At 40.0% G+C, this 24,435-nt stretch overlaps 1 protein-coding gene across 1 annotated transcript; it reads right to left on the bottom strand.

Moving 5' to 3' along the window:
- Positions 1-9,459: 9,459 nt before the first annotated feature.
- On the bottom strand, positions 9,460-21,724 carry LOC140223724 (allergen Tha p 1-like). Its single transcript, XM_019056637.2, has 2 exons — positions 21,445-21,724; positions 9,460-11,139 (listed from the first exon to the last, which is right to left on the bottom strand). The coding sequence occupies exons 1-2, from the start codon at positions 21,641-21,643 to the stop codon at positions 10,739-10,741; spliced, it is 600 nt and encodes a 199-aa protein (XP_018912182.2). The 5' UTR covers positions 21,644-21,724; the 3' UTR covers positions 9,460-10,738.
- Between the last annotated feature and the right edge of the window lie 2,711 nt (positions 21,725-24,435).

Raw genomic sequence — 24,435 nt, 5'->3', positions numbered from 1 at the left:
TCATTTTCCTGCTGTATTCCGCCCGACTAATGATCTTTGCGAAATGGTTTTATTTTGATCACGATGCCAGTGCTGCTGTGCTAAGAAATAACGCCATGTGAGCCTTCGAACGTTGCCAGATTTATTTAAATAAAACCCGAATTTTCCAGGAAACTCGTGGAAATTAATCTTCTAATTCTTCACACAATTTTATTCGCTATTTAATCTGAAGCATCTTAAAATTTCAAAGAAAAATGTGCATAACTTACTTAAAAAGGAATTCTTATTGGGAGGAAATCTGGCAACACTTGAATGCCCATACGACGTTTTTCATCGGCACGGTAGAGTAATAATATCGGTCGTGGTCAAATCACTTCGGATGACGAAAATCGCTGGGGCGAATTAATTGCGAGAATCGTATAGTTGCCGCAAGGACGCTGGATTTCATACCTAATTCTGGAATGGACGTATTTAAAGAAAAAAGGAACTATCTTCATTGTGACACGAGCTCTGTAGTGGGTGTATTCGAATGGTTTTTGGGTTTCAGGTCACAATGAATATAGTCCCTTTTCATTTAAATAAGACCAAATGTAGTCCGGTGTAGGTTTTCGCTATGACAATAGAAATTTAACAGGCACTAGACAAGGTCTTAACCTGAAAAAACGTCACATGTATATTCCTCTTCAAATTTTACTTAGAAATCTGATCACACCTCGGGGATCTTATAATTTTTCTCATAATTTATCTCAAGGCTTGTAGTATATGTTCCTTTTGTGTTGAAAGTCTCCATGAACCTCCTTTAATCACATTGTAAATGATATGGAGGACCCCCCCCCCCCCCCCCGAGAAAGGAACTAATAATGAGAGATGACTACAGCCTTAGAATATGGGAAAAACATAAGAACATCAGCCAGTAAGTAACTTAAAGTGACTCACCTCTGTCGTATTTTGTGCGTCTTTGTTTTAGTTGCCAGAAAAATTAAAGCACCTTCGTACAATTCGTGTAGGCAATACGCACATCCATCGTGTAGGGATAGTTGCATGCAAGCGCCTGATTCAATAGCTGCTTGTTGGACCATCATGATGCCACGCGCACGATGGTCTTTCAAAACTCTAAATGAATTATGTCACCGTATTTCTATCCATCAGGTAACTGTCCAAGGGTAAAGGGAACTTAGTCCTTGAACAACATCCTTAGAAAAGCGATTTTTGTTAAATTCGGTCGAGAAATCGGATTTCCAATTTTTTACTGCAGAATCTCTGGTATGACCTGCAAAGAATGTTGCGTGCAGTTGCAGTGGCGATCCTTGATAGTTGGCAACACTGTAAACTATTAAAAATATACCTTGATTTTAGGTAAGGCCAGCTGCCTCACCAAGAATCGATTGTTTTACATACATTTAAATGAAGGAAAAATAGTTTTGCCAACTATCAAGAATTATGTTTGACCATGCTTTTCCTAATACAAGTATTCCTCACAATTTTGTCAAAATTTGACCGAACCCGAAATATGATGAGAACCAACTCGAGTTATAATACATACCTACTCGTAAATAATCGAGATGTCTACTCGCACGAATTAATTATTCAAATTTACACGCCTGGAGAATAATGACTTGTGCTGAGAATACATAGGTAGGCTGCGTAGCGGCAGCTTTTATCTGGTTAGTACTAATGATCGAAAAGGGAACTGAGGATGATTCTGAGGTTTTTGAACTCCCAGAATCCCGTCAAAATTTCCGCGGAACGACGGCGCATACAGTGAGGGTTAATTTCTAGTTTGCTGTGCTAAAAGAAAATTACAAATGAGAATTCAAATGTTGCCCAATATCCGGTGATAGGCACGACTTCTCGCTAAAACTGGTGGATTTTTCTCTCGAAATTCTCTGGTATTTTTTTTCTTTGGAAACTGAATCTGGTGTTGCTGATACTCTTTTTTTCCTAAAAAGAAGCTGCAGTAAATGTATTATGCGATGAGGGTCTCGGACGGGGAAAAAATAACCCCCGTTAGATAATTTTGAAGCAAGTCGCAGTTGAATAACTTTAACTTATTCATAATTATTTTTGGCAACTTAAAATTTGAATTTTGAAATTTTGAACTATTGAAACTTTTTGAAAAAAATTTGAAATTTTGAATAATTTTCTCTCCTACGTCGATCCAAAACTGTTGATATTATTTTATGGCCAAATTTTTTTCTAAGTAAGTATTGCGCTTTTAGAAGTTTTTACGGCCTGATTTCTGACGGACGTAGATGCCATTACTTTTTCCAATCCTTAAGATTCAACCATCAGAACACGATTCGTCATTCTCCCGCGAAAGAACGTAACTACATTTGTAAATTGAATAATACAATGATCAACATTGCCAAAATTCCCCCTCATAAATTGTCTTTTTTTACTGAGAGAATCTTGTGCATTTTTAACTGATAATTTCACTGATTTTTTTTCTCTGATCATTCAAAAATCAGGACAAGTTTGGAGAAAAGTTGTTTAGCTACATTCTTGTACAAAATTGAATCAATTGAGTCAATTTTGCAACTTTGGAGTTGCGTTTCTTGGTTCGGAGAACTATGGATTCTGTGACCAGGCAACATCGCGCTGCGTCTATCCACCAACGTGTTTTCCCAATAGAGACAGCAGAGATTCGATTGTTCGTATGACTTTTATTTATGACGGATTCGCTTCCAACGATCATGTTAACCACGCCCTTTTAAATAAATAAAAATCCACGACTCATCTTCCCTTCATATTTAGCGTGCAGATCATCATTCACCCCGAAATTATTTAAAGTTTCTATTATGAGAGTCATCGGAGATCCTGCGGCATATTTAACGCTTTCACGCTTACGTATTCTTGAAACTGCTACAATGATGACGAAATTCACTGCGAAATTAGGTATCCAGATTGTAAAACTTAGGTATTATTTTTCACGCGAAAACCTATAAGTGCGCATGGTTGCGACATGGGTTCCAAAAATTATAATTAAAAACAGCTTTGTCATTGCCTGTGAAAAAAAAGCACCGACTACCTGTGCTGAAAAATAATGACCCCAGTAAAATGGAAGATCATCACGATGATCAGATGGATCGCATTTAGCAAAAAGGAACCAGCGCAATTACAGTGTTTTTAAAACTGTGCAATTTATAGTTTTATTTAGGTTTTTATTACTGCATAAATATACGCTTTAGTTAAAGTCATAATTCCGAGCTTCTTCAACAACTCTCTGCATGGGTAGTCTCATGGTTTTCCGTCGATTCCGTCGAATTAAAAAGGTAAATTTCCATTTTTTGGTCACAATTCGTTCTAGAGATCTACCGGGTCAATTTTCATGATTTTTCCGGCTATCGATAGGAATTAATCCGCAGCTGATCCTGTCATATTCGGATTAACTCACGAGGCCCTTCAAAACGGAAATGAGCGGGAACGTCCCCCCAGGGTTGGGCTGCGTAGCGGCCAGGGGGTTAGCCCCTTAGAACTATAGTATATGGACGGAAGTGTTTCCGCCCACGTCAAAGTAACTGAAGGCAAGGCACGTAAGGAACAAGAGTTTGCACTTTGAGCATTCTAAGTGGAGACCTTGCTAACAGGACATCGGAGGAGTTTGAAGGTTAACTCTTCTCATTTCTTATGCTTTGAAGCCTCCGACGACACTCGTTGACGGATTCTGTGACCAGAATTTAGTGCTCACGAGAATGACTGAAATCATAAATAAAACACGTGGTTTTGAGGAAGACCTCATGCTTAACCAAATTACTTTTAAATTCACGCTCACTAAATTAATAAAAACATTTTTGGCCACTTTATCACCTCTACACAAATTGTCCTTTCTTAGACGAAGGGACTCACCTCCATTTCGAGTATGCGAATTTGACTATAAAACAACTCTGTTATTTGCAAAGATTTGACGACGTAATTTAATTCAACATTTTGGTGATTTTTGCACGGAGTCAGAGGAATTATGAACGACTTTTCAGTTAGAGATGCCAAACGTTTTCCGAGTAAAAATTCAAGATCGATAGCCAAAGTGCGGAAACACGTATCTCCATTCTGACGTGCTATGGAAGAACGCCGTATGAACATTCGAGAGTTGCCAAAGTTCCCCTGACACAACATTAATTTTTAAAAACATTTATGCATATTATCCCTTTAAATTTTCTGATATCTTAGATTTAAATGGGTACAAAATTGTGTAAAAATGTTGGAAAATCATTTTCACAATTTCCCTAGTAAATTTAGTTTTTATCGGAGGAAACTTGGCAACGTCTAAAGGCTCATACGGCGTTCTTCCTTAGCATGGCAGCATTGTTGTGTTTCAAAATATTCGCTCATTTTGATTCTTTGAAGGGAAACAAGTGAACGTCATAGCTTGAAATTAGTACAGAATATTCTGCTGAAAGAGAGAAAAAATCAAAGAAATATTCAGGAAGTAACCTGACCGAGCTTTCTAAAGAAAAAACGAAGTATGACAGGAATTTTGCAACGTCGCAAACGGAAATATGTGGTTCTCGCAATTTGGTCATCGATATGGAAGGAGATTTCGCAACCATGAAGTATGTGGTTACGGTTTTCCATCTGGCAAACGGCAAGTCAAAGGTACCCTTATAGATAATCCTTAAAAATGGAGATGTTGCATGTGTGAAGAATATGCAATTTGACTAGTGATTCTGATGTGAAAGTTCGCGAGAAACACGATAGTGCCAGTGGTTTTCCCTGAAATCAACTCCCAACCTCAAAAAAGCTCTCAAAGTTGAGGGCGTAATAGAGGGTATATCCCACGCTATCATGAGAGTCCACCTCTACATCAGGACAAACTATCTCCATGCAAAGATAGGGAGCAAATACATTGACAGGGTTACCACTTTATTTGGGGACTCTAAAAATGAAAACACGGCAACCCTGCTGATGTATTTGCTCCCAATCTTTGCATGGAGAGTTTGTCTTGATGTAGAGGTGGACTCTCAGGATAGCTTAGGATATCCCCTCCATTACAACCTCAACTTTGAGAGCGTTTTTTGAGCTTGGGGGTTGATTTTAGAGAAAATCAGTGGCACTATCGCGTTTCTCACGAATTTTTCCATAAGAGTCAACAGTCAAATCGTAAATCCCTCACACATGCAACATCTCCATTGACTCCTTTTCACGGTAAGCTGGTTGCATTTTGGTTGTTTTTCTCATGCTGCGTTGCAGTCTCCGGGAGAACGTCCTGTACAGTTTCCTTGTAAAAATGCAGCTTGCGTTTAGAGATTTGACCAATTCTTTGTGACGTCAAGCTCAACCGGAACTTCTTTCCTCCTTCGTAAAAACACATTTGTACGTTGGGAAACTGAGGACACATACGTTGTTTCCAAATTGAGCCAGAAAATTAGGTTTCGAATTGCAAAATGTGGTCCATTTATGAGCGAGTCTCAAAATGACCAAGACACATTCTCTATCCGTGACATGGTCGCAGGAAGAGCGTCCAGCGGTTCGGAAATCCTTAAAAAACACATCTACTTAACGAGGGAACTACGTGACGACGACGTGAGATACATGAGTGCCAATCCGAGAAGTAGTGCTTAAAATAAAGACGTCATGCATCTACCGAGAGGATCGTAATTACCTCGATTGTTTTGTTTGCGGGATGACATCATATGCCGGCGCGGGTTTGCGCCAAGAAGTTTGCGCATTTAATAAGCAGTGCAAACAAACATATTTTCAGGGCGATCATCTGGTCTGTTTCGTGTCTTGGTAACGCCGAAGCCCCCCTCTCCCCCACCCGTCCCCCCTTGAAACAGAACACTGCTGTACCTCTGACGTGATGTTGGAATTTCCATTCTATTTCTGCCGTGTTAAGGAAAAACGCCGTACGAACCTTCAGGCGTTGCCAAATTTCAATTTATAAAACATGAATTTCCTAATTAGCCTATGCAGATTTTTCTTCCAATTTTTTGGATAATTTTGTTCCCAATTTTATCAGAAATTCCTGGAAATTTCAAGGAAAGATATTCATAACTTTCCTCAAAAATAAATACTTTACCGGAGGAAAGTTGGCAACCCACGAATGTTCATGCGGCGCTTTTCCTTAGCACGGTAGATTTCCTGGCCATTGGGTGGGTGACGCGCTTATCAAGGAGGTGCCTACACAATTTAAAATAAATAAAAAAATAAAATAAATAAATTTAAAATATTTGTGGTTACAGCTACTTCGGGTTATTTGCGTTACTTTAAGTGTATTTTTTTCTGAAAATACACTATTGCATTCTCCCATGCTGTCGGGCAAACCTAGGACCTTGTGAAAAGCACCAATCACGGGTCGTTTGCATTTCCGCCTTTTTAAGATTTTTTTAGTGGTTATATCTTTCTTACGTTGCAAGATATTTTGACGAGAGAACGTAACTGCATTTCAAAGTTTTAATATTTCTGCTCGACTAATGTATCTTACTACGAAAATGTCTGACACTTTCGACTGAAAATTCCACTGATTTTTTGTACGGTAACAGCAGAAAATTTTGAGCAGGAACTGCGTGGTCACGCCCCTGTAAATGAGTTAATTGCTTGAGTCCATTTTGAAACTTCGGAATTCGACTTACGTTCCTTCGTTTGAATACGGCGGAATATGAATGTAGAGCGTTCAAATGTTCTCTACGTGGACACTCTTCACTGAAAAAAAGCTCCGGCCATGGAAGCCGTGCTTACGGGCTATATAGACATTAAGGTGAATCCAGGCTTGGAACTTCGCGATTTGGCCACCACGTCGCGCTGCTCAGAATAGCCGCATATATTTGCCAAAATAATAAAAACCGTAATACTTATTCAAGATTGGAGATCCAAGGGATATGGCAACATACTTGAGAAACACTCAGTAAAAAAATCTTCTCAAAATTCCCAAAAATAAAGTCTTAACTACAGCGGAAAGTAATTCCCATTGCGGCAATGGGAGAGAGAGAGACAGAACATATGGGATTCCGTTGCGCGCTCGGCCGCCGCCTCTGAGCTGAAAGTTTCAGCCGTACTTTCTCTGCGCTTGTAATTCTAATTGCCAATATTTTTAGCTCAAAAAATCAAGCAAAAATTAATCAATATCTTGTGGATCTGCTTTTTGTAATTCGAAGAATATTGTTTCAGTAATCGTCGAAGGAAAGAGAAATTCTCAGTGGTGACTGGTGGCGCTATCTCTAATCTTGCATTATCCATAATCGAACCCTGGATTCACCTTAAACCGTCCGCGATCCGGGCTCAGAGACCGAAAGTTCCGGGTGCAGCACCCGGAGGAATCAAAGCTACGGCTCCAGCACTCGGAACATTCGGCGTTCAGGGGCGGAAAGTTCCGAGGCCCGGAACGGACGGTAAGTCTGTGCACTGTGCAGCCCGGAGCTTCTTTTTTCAGTGTTTTGATGTTGCTTCGATATTGGCTGTTCTTACAGCTATTCATGTTGTCCAGATACTATTCAGTGGTCAATGTATTACTTGTGTGAACACAGCAAATGAATATTGTCCTTTTTTCTATTTTAATGCAAACAAATTTAGGATATTCTGGAAAAAAATGAGTAAAAATCTTACAATTCTGTCTTAATTTTTTTTTTTTATAGAATGCTTCATAGTCTTATTCGTGGTATTTTTGCGATATTGAGGTGCTTTTAAGAGAATTATTATCGAGTCTCTTAGGAAAGGTTTGACCACAAATACGACTTTTGAGCCCAAAGTATTTTATCGTTTCAAAAAGGCAAATGAAAGTATGTTGTAATAACTTGGCAAATGTGCCTTGGTAAAAATTGGCGATAGAAGCTGCGTTTCAAAATACCATAAGGGGTTCTTATAGCCGACTGAAGAAAGCGATAGAAAATCATGTAGCTGGCTGTAGAAAGTGGAAAAAATCATACGGCCGGGCTACACGAAGCGATAAAAAATTATACAGCCGGGCTATAGTTCCTATCGCCGGGCTTTACACTTTATCGCCTGGCTGTTGCTTTTTCGCCATCGGCTATAAAAGGCTATAAGAAATTGTGTAGAAATTCGTGTGATTTGTAAATCCTTAAGTTTGTACGGAATTACCTTAATTTTTACAAAACACTCATTATATTTTCCTTTACTACATATTTTTATTTCATCAATTAAAATGAGAATAATCCATACAGAGTGTGCAAACATTTCAAAGTCATGAGTTGAAAAACGCTGACTCCACGAGATTAAGTATTAGAGCCTAACACAAAGCGGAGCGGCGGTGCACTGGCGCCTACAAACCTAACAGGGATACTTCACGCATTGCGCAATGCGTGAAGTATCCCTGTTAGGTTTGTAGGCGCTGGCCGGCCGCCCATCGAGCCGCGGCGCGTCAAGCAACTTTTTCACCACAGAGGTGTTGCACAGCATCATACGAAATTGAAGGCGTTCCAACATATTAAGAATGACAGGCATCCTTTAAGAGTAAGGAGCTTTCCTTACAAAATAAGTCAAGATACTACGGCACTAAAAGAGAACAATAATCCAAAAACTCACTAAGTCCTAGCATCCGTAATTAGTAACGTTTAGCATACACTTTATCGCCAGGCTGCTGCTTAATCGCCATCGGCTATAAAAGGCTATAAGAAATGGTGTTGCCGGCTATAGAAGCTATTGGAAATCTTACAGCCGGCTGTAGGTCTATGGTATTTTGGAACACGGATTCTACTGCCAATTTTTACCAGGGTGTATAACAACTGGATTGCATTTAGCAAAAAGAAACCAGCGCGATTACACTGTTTTCAAAAACGTGCAACATCTTTTCTTTTAAAAATACTAAATATATGCACAGTATCAAAATTTACACAACTATTTCCTCTAAAATTAAGAATAATTTGTTGGTGGAAACCGGAAACTATTTGTTATTCTGGGAGATTTTTTAGATAATTATGAAGAAGCAACATTTTTACGACACTGTAATCGCGCTGGTTCCTTTTTGCTAAATGTAATCCAACTGCTCTTTATAGTGGTGTTTCTTTCTCCTATGACTAATGCATTTAAATTTACTCAATCTGACCTAAAATGAAAATGGTAAAGTATGCTAAATCAAATCACATAAAATTAATTCATTTCTTAATTCTCTAATATTTTATATACCGGCACGGTATTGCAAAACTTGTGTGTACCATTTTAGTAACTTGATCAGTGATTAATGAGTTTCAGCTATTAGAACATGATTACATATGCAGGGAGAAAAAACTTCGGTTACGCCGACTAACTTCAGTCTAAAGGGATTATTATGGATTTCAGTCCTGAGAATCGAACTGCAGTTCAAATGACTGAAGTCTTTCGTAAAGAACACGAGTCTTGTTGTGGCTGAAAAACTGCGGTTATCTGGACTGATATTTATTGTTAGTTCCCATGGCTGAAAACTCCAGTCACCTTGACTGAAAACTTTAAAGTTCCATACGAACCACAGTTTTTTCTTCGTGTGTAACAAACGCAACTGATATATCCACCATCGAAGGAATTTGAGGGTCATGGAGGGGCAAGAAACAAATATTTCAGTCTTTTGAAGTAACTTTTATTCACTCGCTTTCCTTCAAGCAGACGGAAAACAAAAAAAGGACTCATTTACAGGTCGTTCTTAAAAACGTACAAAATAGCTTAAGCTTAGAGAGTGAGTCATTATTCATCAATAAAAAAGTGGTTTCTTAACTGCTCAACAAAAAACTATCACAATGTTTAACAAAGAAATAAAAAATACGAGACGAAAATACAATTTCAAACATTCCGGGAATATTCGAGGGGGAGAACAGATGGGGAAAAGGTTGCAGGGATACTGAGAGGAAAAGCCAGGTTGCGCTGGGGTCAAAAGTTGGACACTTTTTAAAAATTAAGTTTGAAAGGTAACGGTTCTTTAAGCACTGTAAGTTTGGTCGGCCCCCTAGTGCTCGCATGAAAACTTCATCGCCACTTTGTCTAATATTCTTGGTGGACGAAGCTTTCATTATCTCACGATATTACTATCAATTAAGGTCATTGGACGATATTTCGGACAATACAGTCTGTAATCCGTTCCGCGACGCAACACTGGGAGCTGATTCACACGTCATTCCGATGGATTTTATTGACCCTGATAATTTTTATGGCGCGCAACCTGGCGGGCACTGAATAAGCGTCGTTAGTAAGTCGCTCCTCTGACGAAAGGTCGTACCTCGATTACCCCCCACGAGCCCTAGAAAGCATGGATTGATACGTAAAACAGGGCTCACGGGGAAACCGAGATACGGCCTTACGTCAGAGGGACGGCGATTAAAGCTAAGTTCAAGAGAGGCAGGTGGAGATTCGACGCTGCAATGAGATCGGAAAAAGTAATTTTTAAGCGAGAAAGCGGAGACCTTTTCAACGACCTCCAGGCGCCAAAGTGCGCCGGATTAGACTTCCAAAAACTTCCACGAAATGCTCACAACTTCCGCGAAGTTTCCGCTTTTGGTAAAGGAGCCGGAGTCCGAATGCTCGAGTTTTCATTGAACCCAAAACAGTCGAATATAACTTAGTATTTATTCTTTTACTGGTTCACCGAAAGAAGATTTCCATCACATGAACCGTGGTCTAGTGTATCTGTTGGACTATTTGGTCATACGACCGAATTTTCGGACCACACTTTACGTATTGTCGGAAGTTTAAAAGTTGGATTAGATAAACCGAAAGTCCAGTTTGACGAGCCTGCGAGGATGGTCCATGCGATTAGAGTGTCTTCTTAGTTTGGAAGTGGTCTTCAAGAGGACACAACGTGGCTCCTGATGAAAAGTAACCGCGGAAACCATGTTGGAAGTAATTAAGGTTCCTCAGGTAGAGTTGGTGAGCTCCTTAAGAGTTGACGACCACGCGATGGAGGTTGGACTTGAAACGGAAGGTGGGCATGAGGAACCGGCAGATCTGACGGTTTAGGCTTTGGGGCCTTGGCGGATTCCTTGGTGTCCTTAGTGACCTTGGTGGGTTCCTTGGTGTCCTTGGCCTTGGTGGGTTCCTTGGATTCCTTGGCGGCCTCCTTTTGTACCTTTTCGTAGAGGTCGGCGTACTTGTTCTTGTACTGTCCCTGTGGGTCGTACTTCTTGCTGAGGCGGTCCCAGTCCTTGGGCCTCTTGTTGATCAGGTGCTTGATCACCTTCTCGGTCACCGACTTCTGCTTCTCCGTGCACTTGTCGCAGCCGCCCGCCAGAACGTCCGGAATGCTCTCTGCAACACACAATCATAAACGCAACGTTAATACGACGATTCGTTGGACTAGTATGAAAGCTATGTCAAACATCATTGAAGAAAAGAAGGGTTGAAACTTGGCTACAGTTGTCCTGTGTCAGGACAATCCCAAGGAGCATTTTTCAACGGAAAAATCGCGATTTGTTGCGATTTTGTCGGCGATAAAATCGCTAAGATCATCAACATCTCAGCGATTATCCTCGATCTTGTTGCAATAAAATCGCGGTTTTATCGTCCGGCAATTTATCGCGATATATGACGATTAAATCTCGATTTTATCGACGAAAATTGATCGCGATTTTATTGAACAAAATTGTGATGCATAGCGATTTAATCTCCATAAATCGCAAGTTTTTATTCGATAATATTGCGATAAATTGCCACCGATATAATCGCGATAATCAACCGATAAAATCGCTAATTATCGTGATCACTGCTACTTGGGATAAAGTTCTTGGATCAATAAAACAATGCCCTTTTAATTGGGAAGATATGGTTCCGAAACATGACTACGCCGTTGCCCTGTTTCAGAACAACAGTGACACGTTTCAAGAAATAATTACTTGAATTGAGAAAACATTTTCTTGTTTCAGGAAAACATTGTTGGCCTCTTTTAGAACAACTTTCTTCCTACTGTAAGTAGAGAGGGCGTTGATTCAACGCAAAAATATCTTGACCTAAAAAAACCATGATCAAGAAAATGTGTTGTCTCAGTCAGCTCGAACCATTTCTACCAGTGTAAGATTCAATTTCCGATTTTTTCTTAGACTGGAAGCAGACAATCTTCATTTACTTTCCTACGAGTAATTCAGATAAAATATTGCACCACTGTAATTTCCACATTTATTCTCTGTCGCGGTCTTGTAGGTTCGCCCAAGTAAATGACGTTGCGACTGCTCTATTTAATGCTCGGTGCTCATTGTGCAAAACTCCATTGCTTTCTGTTGTGAGCGCAAAAACGAAAGAAAACACATAATACTCAACGTCGGTTTTTGACGATTTCTGATTAAGTTCGCAAATTCCTTAAATTGGCTAGAGCAAGAGTCCGTTAAGTTACTACTCAATCAAACATCATTGAGGAGATGAGCACATCTTCTCCCCTAAAAGAAAATTCACTTTTTCATAAGTTGCATCAAAAAGCAATGGGTGATACTCAAAAGAGGAAACCAAGATCAATCGTCGGTAACCGCGCGGCACAACACGAAAGAACGTAACTACATTTCAATGTTTGCCGGAATTTCCCAACGAAAATTGTATTTTTACCTAGAAAATTTTGGGAATTTCGACTCAAAATTTCATTAATTTTTTTTTTTTTTTTTTTTTTTTTCAACTCTGGCCAAAATCAGACAAATTTTGGGGGGAAAATTGCCCAGGTGCATTCTTGTAAAAAAATGAATTATTTGGGACGACTTTGCAACCTTGGAATAGAGTTGCGTTCCTTTGTCAAGAAAACGACGAGATGTGACCGCGCATGGCAGAGGACTAAACTCAGCTTCGCCCGCCTGCCGAATCCTATCCCTGCCGGCAAAAGGAAAAATAGCCGTTTGAAACTTCAGAATTTGCCAAATTTCCTTTCGAAAAAAACGAATTTACTGGGAAAATTCTGAATATTTTTCTTCCAATATTTTAGGGCAGTTTTTTTCCGTTCCCGATTTAATCTAAAATATCTGAAAAATATCTGTTACTTCCAGATCAAGAACGAATTTTCCGTCACGATCTCAAAATCCCGATTTTCGTCCAACTCGACAAAAATAGCTCCTATCAAAAGTATTACATTAGTGAAGTATGATCAGTGATCACATTTCCCGTAAATGATCACAAATCTAACGCGCGAGGGTTGTACTGTAATTTCAAGAATATTTATTGTGCGTCATGTTAAATAGATTTGAGAGAGAACGTATTTGGAAACATGCTAATAATAGAGATACGATGTTCGGAAAATCCCTCGACGTAGTCGTATCAATCGGACGTACTTAAGCTAAAAGGAACTATGTTCCACGCAATCCCTATGCACATAGTTCCTTTTAGCATAAATACGTCCAATTGTGCTCAATGACGTCTATTTTGTCTGCGGTCGAAATCAGGGCCAAGGAAGGCGGGTCTTTGGACCTGCTCGACGAAAACTGTGCTTCAGTTTTCCTTGCTCTGAATTTGCGGTGAGAATTATGGGGGAGTGGAAATCGCCGGTTGCACAATCCGAGTGTGCGATCAATGCGAAATGATTCTTTAGCAGCATTGACCAGAGACAAATTGATTGCTCAACGAAACGCGACATTAATGGAGCGGAGACTTCCCCCTCCTCCCGCCCCCGTTACCTCGACTAATTCGTCGTTCCTCCGACGTAAAAACGTACCTGGATTTCCACGTGGGCCCTGTTTTACATATGAATCTATGCTTTCTGGGGTTCATGCGGAGATCGAGGTACGCCTTTACGCTAGAGGAGCGACGCATTCGGTCCGGATGGATGAAACGGACCACTGACCCGCGTTTTATTCTTTGGCAAAATTACACAGAAAGTGAGTTACACAGTAGAGGGCAGTTTTTAGTCTGAAACCAATGAGTGTCTATCACTTGCGGGAAAACTTCGCGAAATTGTTGACATTTTATCCAACTTTTCCCTCTAATGTCAGCAAAATTAAAGTAAAGTACACATAAGTTCACAACACTAAGTTGTGGTTTGCACGAATGAAATTTTTTTTCGAATAAAAATAAAGTCAATTAAATCAGTTGTTTCAAAAAGAGAACAAGTGTAATATTTGTATGAACTCTGAAAATTATGGAAGTACAAGCACAAATAGGCACATCCAAAAATAAGATCGTCCTCTTCCAGTGGCGATTCTCATAAGATGGCAGAAGTGTTTTTTCTCCATTTAAATGTAGGAAAACGATCGATTCTGGCTGCCTCACGTAGATCTATAATTTTAATGAATTTCAATGGAGGAAAAACAGTGTTGCCAACTCTCAAGATATGCCACAGTTCTTTCACGAGACCACTGATCCAGTTGCCGCCAGAGCCGTCCAAATTCGTTTATTTTCCTATCCCTGCGTTTAAGTCTCTCAGAAAAACGCTAGTTATGAAAAGTTTCGTCTCAAACGCATCATCCAATCGACCAACGACAACGTTTGTTTACATCGTTTATTTTCCTATCCCTACGTTTAAGTCTCTCAGAAAAACGCTGGATGTGAAAAGTGTCGTCTCATATGCTTCAACCAATCGACCAATGAGAGCGTTTGTTTACATCGCTTCGACACCGTCCACGAGGCTGCCAACTCACACAAACAAACGTCTGCGATTGACACAGAGGACGATTTAAAGAATCGTCACCGATCGGATTACATAAAGACGATTGAGGACGACCTAAAATCCGACTGGACGCACAAAATAAACAAGCCGCGGGGAGGCGACGGCGCTGTTATGCAACCCGCTCTACGCTGCCTCAGAAACGACGTATCCGCACCGGGAATCCTGATGGAGTTACGCGCTTCTGTCTTGACGAGGAGCGATGGCCTTCACTTTCTCTCTCGCGCATCACTTTCTTACGCGAGCACGCGCCGGCGCCGCGTCTCGATCCAGTCTCATCGGGCGCTGCACTCGTGACCACCAGTCGATGAACCAGTCAATGCGCCTCCTACGTTGCCATATTTCCGATTGAATAATTTGTTTTTTTGGTTACTGTGGAGTGCCTTTACGGATTGAGTATGACCACTGGAAGATCCTTTTCTGACTAGAGAACATATCGTCACCTTCCAGGCAAAGTATCACAAGCGCCATGCGACGTTTAAAAATTTCCGCTGCCATTTTATTTTTTTAACAGAGAAATTGTTCAACGAAGCTGTCCGAAAATTTCACTGAATTTTCTTTGTGCTGCCGATAAAATTTAGTGAAATTTCCAAACAGATTCGACCAATAATTTCTCAGTAAAGAAATAAAATGGCGGCGGAAATTTTTAAACGTCGCTTGGCGCTTGTGATACTTTGCCTGGAAGGTGACGATATCTACCGTGCTAAGGAAAAACGCCGTATGAACCTTCAGGCCTTGCCAAATTTTCTTTGATAAAACACGCATTTCCTGGTAAACTTATGAATTTTATCTTCTATTTTGTTCGCTACTTCACCTACAGTTCCTGAAATTTTTAAGGAAAAATAGACATAACTTATATACCTCAAAAATAAACTTTCTATCGAAGGAAATCTGGCAACTCTCGAATGTTCATACGGCGTTGTTTCTTAGCACGGCAGCATAGGTACTCTAGGTTGAACCGCCAGACTGCCAGTAGACCGATGACCGCCAATGGCGTTCCGAGAAGATTTTGAACTCTTGACCCCCCGAAAACCAGCTCGAGAGACCTCTCTTTGTCTCCTTGTCCTTGAAAGTCTCTTTGGAGAGTCAACATTTCGTCGTAAGATAAGGCATTAATCTAACAAAACATGCAGAACGTGTTCGGGAAAAAATCGAATTAAAATCAGAGTTCCTTCACTCATGCGTTCGACAGTCTTCCCATAAACGAAAACTTGCGAGCCACTCGACTTGAACGGACATATTTTTACTCCATGAATATATTTTCCGTCGAGTGAGTAACTCGCTTTGCAATTTTATCAATTTGAATGATTCTTCTTCGTAAGATAATTTGCGATTTTTGCAATTAAAAGCATAAAATCTTCCGTGAGTCTACCGAGACGGATCCAAAAGACCGATTTTCAGACGAGTTTGTAAATGTGCACCAACTGATTATATCAATATTAGTCAAATTTCTTTCGTTTCGATTTGCGTTCCGCATATGACGATCGGGGAAAAGGTCAAAAACCAAAGGGCTGATCAGATGCTTCGTTAATGAAAGGTAATGTAGTTAGCATTGGGAAAATCGTACCTGGTGCAGATTTCATTTGATGACATTTTAGCCGAATACACACGGTGCGGTCCACAATTTCATCTTATTTTCTCGTCTCATGTGGTGTTGCGAGACCGGAGAGGCTCAAAATGGACTGCATTTAGAAATTAAGAACTAGTGATTCTGACTCATTCCAAAAAGCGCAAATCAGCACAGGGACATTAATGGTACTTACGATTTTCCCAACACATCAGGTATGAGTGGAAGTTCCTCATCGCAAAATTGTAGTTTCTTTTCATTTTGAGAAATCCTAGTTTTTCCTGATTTTTGACAGCTAAATCTTGATTTCAAAATTTTTTCAAATATTGATCGAATCCTGATTTTTTGCGGAGAAAAATTAAAATTTCTGCATAAGCGTGTGCGAAAGCATAAAAAAATCCGATGGGACAGCCGACTTTTTTCAAATTCTGATTTTACGACCGATTTTTCCTTAAATCCTGATGAAGTTTGGATTAAATCCTGATTAACCTTAAATCCTGATAGAATCGGGAAAATCCTGATGCTAGACACCCTGCTTTTGCTCTACAAATACGAAGCAATTTTTCTTTTTGCTCGGGCAAAAGTATACGAAATAGTATAGTTAATAACTTTCAACCGTCAAAACACAATATTAATACTAGCCGGGTCAGCTGGTACTCGACTGACTAGCTCAATCAACGAGTGCAAGAGTTGGCAACATGCCTATGGTGTCCGGACAGGTAGTTAAATGTGTGTCAAGCACTCGCAGTTAAGCTTCAAGCGCGCTCCTGACATAATCGATGCATGAAAAAAATACACGCCGATGCATCATTTTTTTCTGTCATTCATCAGGATTTCTTACCGACTTGTGATTTCAGTAATACGGTACAGTCAAATTTGATGTTGCTCATTAAATTGACGCATTTTATTTATTCCCCGACGGATTCCCTGATTTTTCTTGAAAGTTTTCATCCCCTGACGGAATCCCATTTTTCTCGGTTACTCCAAGTCCTAGTCATCATGTAGTATAGGAATGGAGGATTTGCAAACACAAATTTTATTGCTTCATCTGAGAGTGTCTAATGGGCTGAGTTCGCAGAATTGTTGATACTTTTTTTCCGACATGAGAAATTTGAGAAAAATAGATTTAAAAAAGAGAAAATATGCTGCCTTTTGACGTAATCTGGCGGCATTTCCAATTTAAACACATGTATTTTAGCAGATTAGGTTATTTCGTCATATCTTCTGGAATATACGTCCAATTTAGAAACCAACACTGGAAAAAAAAAACCTCTTGATTCAAGAGTGCAATTTCTTGTCGCCGGATTTAAGAGTCTGGACTCTTGTTTCAAGCGGATTTTGCATTGATTCAATTCAAAATCCACTTGAAACAAGAGTTCAAGACTCTTAAATCCGGCGACGAGAAACTGCACTCTTAAGTCAATGCACCGCGGCATTGGTCCAAGAGGTTTTTTTTTACCAGAGAAGGCTATCCTAGTGCTCAGTTTTCCTAGCAGTATCATTTTAAAGATGAAATTCACAAAATTTAAGACACCTGCAAATTTTCTATTAGAAGGGCCCTTCTTTATGAGTAACAACTGGAAAAGACGCAAGGAGAGGACACCTGAAAGTGGTATGCTACCACCTCTACTCGCGTGCATCGGGGAGTAGATCTCCTCCCGCGTCCCGCGGCGATAACTATGATTGATTAATTACCCACGTCCTGACTCCGATCTAACTGCTGCCTCACTCCGCCCCTCCCCACCCCACCCCGCCTCACCCGGCTCCGCTTGCGTAATTTAATCACTTTTTATTGCACGTGAGCTAATAACCGGAATTTCTTACTTGTCCCAGATATGCCTCAACACGTCTTCTTTACGAAACCTCTCTTTCTATCGCGCCTCATTCCATGATACCTAAACCGAAAAAAAATACTGACATTTTTTAACTTGTGGACTACACAGTTCAAAATTTCCGCCTCTATGATCTCTTAAAGATATTTCTTTTCAAGCTGATCAAACCCCAAGAAACAGAAGAAACACAATAGGAAGGAACAGTAGAAGTATCAATCGCAAAATTTAGAAATTTTGGCATCAAGAGAATTGAAAGTAGAAGAATTTACTAAATCCTACTCGGGTGAATCAAGGAGGTTATCTACCGAAAATTATTTTTGGAGGGAATTTTTCTCGGAAGTTTGCGCCGTAAAATTGCGGCGTTTTGGGGCCGAAGTCATCGAAAACCCGTGGATAATCAAAAGAACTTGGTTGAAGATACGAGTATCACTGGAAAAAAGCCTTTTTGGACCTTGAGTCCAGACTGAACATTTCTTCTTAAAAATCCGATTGAATCGAGGGTACTATTCCTTGTCAAATTTTTCGAGAATCTTGACTGCACATCCAAGAGACTTTTTTCCAGTGATCGATGGCCTAAGTCAGGGTTGCAATAGAATTTAGAAAATGAAATTCCCTGACATATCAAGGATTTCCCTGACACATTTTGGTGAAATTCCCTGGCAATTAAAGATGTAAGGGATGGATCAGAAGGCATAATTGAAAATAGTTTTTAGGCAAAATTTGTTGTTCGAAACCTCAAACCTATTCTATGTAAATGGAGGTGATTTAACAAATTTTCCCTGACATTGTCGTCATTTTCCTTGACATTCCCGGTTTCCCTGACTTTTCAAAGTTCCCTGACATTTCCCGATTTTCCCTGACTGTAGCAACCCTAGAGAGTGCAAAAACATGTATCTCCATTGGGGTGTTTAAAAATTTCGAGTTGAAAATTTGCTACGATCTTTCGTGAAGGAAACGACGTAGTGTGAGGTCTATAAACTATATCACCTCTCAAGTGGACGTATTTCTACCCAACGGAACTATGTGCATTAAGACATGAGCCCTAAGACCCATAAGAATATGTGCATAACAGACCTCACGTCATGATGCACATAGTTCCGTTTGACAGAAATACGTCCAGTCATCATCGATAAGCTCATGAGGCGAGCTACAAGTCCAAACTTTTCCTCCTTCCTTCTCCTGTTTAATCCGTGAACCTTGCGGTGATGGTTTCAAATCAAATAAACGATGGGGGAAAAAATGAAGCGCCCAGCGGGTGCGTTCGGAAGCGAATGGTTTATTGTCATAATGCTGAGATTGGCGGAGATAATTGCGGGCAATTAATGAATGGCGAGTGGTAATTTGGCGACGGGAGGACGCGGTAATTCAACGTCGGTGCTCTGCTCTTCCAAAGGCTGGCCTTCACCTAAAATTCCCGGGATCTTGATTCCAGTCCAGAGCTTTCCCCAAGGTGAGGCGCATCACTACAAAGTCTCAGCGGTGAGCCAGACATTGAAAGCCGCGTGCCCATGGCTCCTCGCTTGCCTCACAAAAGGGCGTAAATTAGTGTTGGAGATTTTTAATCGATTTTCTTCAAAAGCCGATTTATTCATCCAAGAAAGTCGATTAAATCCACGGTGCAAGAGACTTTAGAAAATGAAATTCCCTGACACGTTTTGGTGAAATTCCTCGACAATAGCAGGTATGGCAAATGGTTAACAAGACATAATTGAAAATGGTTTTCAGGCGAAATTTTACGTTTGAAACCTCAAACCCAATTTGGAGTGCAAATAAAGGAGATTTAACAAATTTTCCATGACTTTTCGACATTTTCCCTGACATTGCCCGGTTTTCCCTGCCTTTTAAATTCCCTGACATTTCCCGGTATTCCCTGACTGTGGCAACCCTGTTAAATCGCATCGATTTTATTTGGTTCAATTAATCGTGAATATCGATATTTTTCCTTAAAATCGAAAATTCCGATATTTGCCTAACGAATGTAGTAATCGGCACGTGAGTCGATTTTCGAACCAAAATTTTGCAAACTTCCGAAATTTTCATTTGAGTTTTTCCCCTTTTTCCCCTTTCCCCCCTTTTTTTCAAAGTGCAAATTTTGATTCTTCGTGGTTTCTAATTTTTTAAATCAACTTCTTTGTCAAGATTAAAATGGATGGAATCGGATTCTCGAAGAAAATCAAAAAGATTAAATTATTCGATTTTTTTTAAAAAAAAAATCCCGAACATGACTATTCTGGGGGTTTATACCTAAAGTCTTAAGAACTTGGCACCATATTGCGAGAATCGGGATGTTTATAGGAATTGGGAAATTTGGAGGTTGAGACTGCGACTAATTTTTGATCTGAAGAATTTTTTGCACCATCGATCACCTTATTCAGAGATTCATTCGAGGGGATTGGAGGACAAGGCGCATAAAAGCTGATTTTGAAGAAATTGAGACGTTAATTATTGCAATTCAAACTAGTCTTAAAACATATTCTGTGAATAATTCACCGCTAAAAACTAATTTTTAAGCATCAAAATGTGAGTTTGAACTTTTTTCCCGCCATAAGGCTCCATGTACGTTAGGAACTTCAAACGCATATTTCTTGAAATAACAAAAACTACAACAAGGTGTATACTAAAATGCCGATTCGAATTTTCCTGATAAGTCTATATGTATTTTTAATGGAAATCTGACTTCTTGCACGAACAAAAGTGACACTCGTTTGATTTTACAATCCAACATAATTGATGAATTGGATTATAAGCTCACTTTTGCGAATGCTAAACCGCATATAGTTGGAAAATGCTTGATGCACTAAGCATTTTCGAACCCGAGATCGATTTTCCTGATATTCCCAGATGATATCCAATCCGCACGAATAAAGACGAAACTACACCTCATCATTATAAAATTGCCGTTCGAAAATTATTTAATTACTATACAAAACTATTGAGCGTTTCTAACTGAAAATTTGACTTATTTTTTCCGATTACACCGAAAAATCAGAAAAACATTGGACCAAAACAATACAGTGATTTTTCGAAAAAAAATTGAATGGTTTGAGTCCATTTTGGCAATATTTGGGGGTGGAGTTACGTTGCTGCGTCTGGGATACGACCTGATATTTTCCAGTTTCAGGGTGTCTAGTTTTTTTTTCACTATGGGGAATCCTGGTGGAATCCTAATTTTTCTTGATTTCTGACTGCTAAATCCTGATTTCATAACTTGTCCAAATCCTCATTTTTGCGGAGAAAAATTAAAATTTCTGCACAAGCGTATGCGATAGCGTAAAAAAATCTGATCGGACGGCCGACTTTTCTCAAATCCTGATTTTACGACCGATTTTTCCTCAAATCCTGATGAAATCGGAATTAAATCCTGACTGATCTCAAATCCTGATGGAATCGAAAATCGGGAAAATCCTGATGCTAGACACCTTGGTCCGAGAGACGACCAATGTCTGATCTTGGTCTGATATTTTCCAGTTTTTATTGGCGGTGGACAATTGGACATCTTGCGAGGCACTTATGTGCCCTGCCCTCCAAGCCCCTCAATCAAAGCTAGTGTTGCCGAGAACTTCTTTTAAAAGGCCGTAACTCACTTTTAAGGTCCCGTCCTTCGTTTGTGCAGGAGCCCTCGTCCATGAGGCACTTGATGTAGTTGGCGAGGACGCGGTCGTTGTTGAGAACTCGGTCCACGTCGAAGTTGTCGTACTTGCTCAACAGTTTCTCGTCCACTCCTGCGGGAGGGGCCGCATAGCAGGCTACGACGAGGGCCGCGAAAACGCACACGCTCTTCATTTTTATTTCACCACTCGAGTCCACGCACGAAAAAAGAACGCGAGATTTCCACCGACAAAGGTAAACGGAGTTCGGGGCTCGCCGCCCCGGCGCTTAAATACCGAGCCGGGTCCCCCCTCCCCCCGATCGGTCGCCCGTGGAGGGAACCGCGGCCCCCCTCTCCCCCCTTCCGTCTCGAGATCCCGCCTCACCGCGGGGCTTCGGCTGTGGAGGGTATGGATCCCATCGACAAGAATCCATCGAGAAATAGAAACTTGAATCCATCGAAAAATGAAAACTTGAGTCCATCGACACCGACTCGATCGACTAAAGGGTTAAAACAACTGGGGTCGAGTTTATCGAAAAGAATCGATCGAGAGATTAAAACGTGAATCGATCGACGTGCGACTCGAACGATTCGCAGGTTTCTCGATCGAATCTGTGTCGATCCATGCACGTTTTCATTTTTCAGGGTGTCTATTTTTTTTTTGGGGGGGGGGGGATCCTGATGAAATCCTGATTTTCGACTGCTAAATCCTGATTTCATAATTTTTCCAAATCCTGATTTTTTGCGGAGAAAAATTAAAATTTCTACAAAAGCGTATGCGAAAGCATAAAAAAACCCGATCGGTCAGCCGATTTTTCTCAAATCCTGAATTTGCGACCGATTTTTCCCCAAATACTGTTGAAATCGGGATCAAATCCTGATTGACCTCAAATCCTGATAAAAGCGGGAAAATCTGGATGCTAGACACCCTGTTTTTCGATCGGTTCATGTTTATGGCATCCGTCACCTCATTCGGCTATAATTGGCGGCTGTAACCGTTTGCGGGAACAGGGGTTTGATCCACGAAAACGATTTTTACGGAGGAGCTATTCATAATCAGTTGAACTCAGAGACGTGCCTGGGGTCGAATTCCATTTTGCTGAAAAGTGATATTTCAACCATTTTTTGGGGCTGTGAATGCAACACGAAATATTTATTCGAGAATTACTCAAGATATTGCGAAATTTGATTCATTGTATTTTTTTTCTTCAAAATTTCAAAATTAAGATTTTACTGTTTATATTCGTTTCATAGCATGCCGGGTCCATTCCAGAATTTTTTATTTTTTTTTTTTTTTTTGCAAAATTTCATTTTATTATGTTTAGTGAAATTTTGCGTGCCTGTGTGAAATAAGGACTCGTATTGCTACGTTGCCGATGAAAGCAGTGGCGTCGAAATTTTCGAGATCAAGTTTCCCTAAAAAGTCGACTTATAAAATTGGAATAAACTGACCAGTTCAGCTAGAAGAGCAAAACTCGTGTTGCTTAAAAACGGGAGTTATTAGAACAGTAAGAGCGCAAAAATTGACGTCCTTCTAGACAAAACAGCAGTGAGTCTTCAGTATACTGCAAAAGAGCTGTACTCCTGTCTTCGTGAGTAAAGTTGTACACTTTTCTGCTTATTTGGACGGAACATTTTTTTCATTTTCATGGAGCATTTTCAGAGGAGGACGGAATATTAGGCCACGGGGAAGAAAACCCGAATTTTTCGTCTGAAACCTGAAAACGTCAGCGAAATGTTTTGTCCAAACAGAGGATACACCTCGTTACTGAAAATGCAAAACAAGCCTAAAATCTATGGCCGAAAATCCGGGTGCAAAAGTGGATTGAGCTATCTTTCTCCTTTTCGAGGAAAAACTGTTCTACGATCCTTCTTCAGAACAATATCGATTTGAGCTAGAAATTGCGTTTTTTATGTACGAGTTGGCAAACACTCAGTCCGTTCCGATCCAATCCGGAGACCGTATTGCGTCACTTCTGACGAGATGAAATAATCTCGCCCCTTCCCTCTTTCTTCGTCACCGTTCGACTCTCCTACAAACGGTTTGTTGTCAAAATGGGCGCTAAAATAGCGTTTTTTAAGGGGTAACAAATGGTTTCAGTATTATAATGAGGAAACCAAGCACTTCGGTCTGGAACGGTGCAAAATTCTCTCATACTATCAGTACGTTTTCTATAGCTGGTAATTCTAAGGCTACTGGGTTTGGCATGACTTAAAGCTCCTTCTTATACGTTACCTCCTTAAAATTATACGTAGAAAGTTAGTTCGCCTTCAATTTTCGAGGTAGCCCAGATGATATCCTAGATGCAGCAATAGTTATCTAATCGAGGATTTGTCTTATGTCGTCTATTAATTTTCTGCCCATCCGTAAACTAAGGTAAGCTTACCTGACGATATTGAAGCCGCCTCTATTGTATACTACATTAAAATCTCCAAAATTGACAGTAAATACTGTACAGTAAATACAGTATATCACTTTTTCTAAGGTTTTTTTTTGAGGGGGGGAAGTAAAGTTTTTTTTGGAGTGAATGCAGATGCCACCATTGCATATCACATTAGTAGCACAAGTAACAAACGATTTTAATTCGTAAATTTTGCGTGATTTTTCTCCGCGTGTCAAACATATTTTCTTTCAGTTTTATGCAAGAATAAAAGTAAGTTTCAGTTGAGAATAATAAAGTAAGACGATAGGAAAAGTTGAATTTCGCAAGCAATATAAACAGTTTGTTTTCCGTCTCTCCATTCACAAGATATCAATTTGACTTTGCTTACTTCAGAGTAATTTAGCGCTGACCTCAGGGTGGTAAGTCTGTTCCAAAATCAAGTGCTACTTGCCATGTTTATCAAAGTTTGGTGAGTAATACAATGATTTTTTTCCCTGATAAAATCTTTTTTTGGCATTAATGATTTTTTCCCTGATAAAATCTCTTTTTGGCATTAATAAATACTTTGAACACTCTTAATTTTTAAGTAAATTTAAGGATAG

Source organism: Bemisia tabaci, chromosome 8 (genome assembly GCF_918797505.1).
Source record: "Bemisia tabaci chromosome 8, PGI_BMITA_v3".
NCBI lineage: Eukaryota > Metazoa > Arthropoda > Insecta > Hemiptera > Aleyrodidae > Bemisia > Bemisia tabaci.
This window is presented reverse-complemented; position numbering and strand designations above follow the sequence as displayed.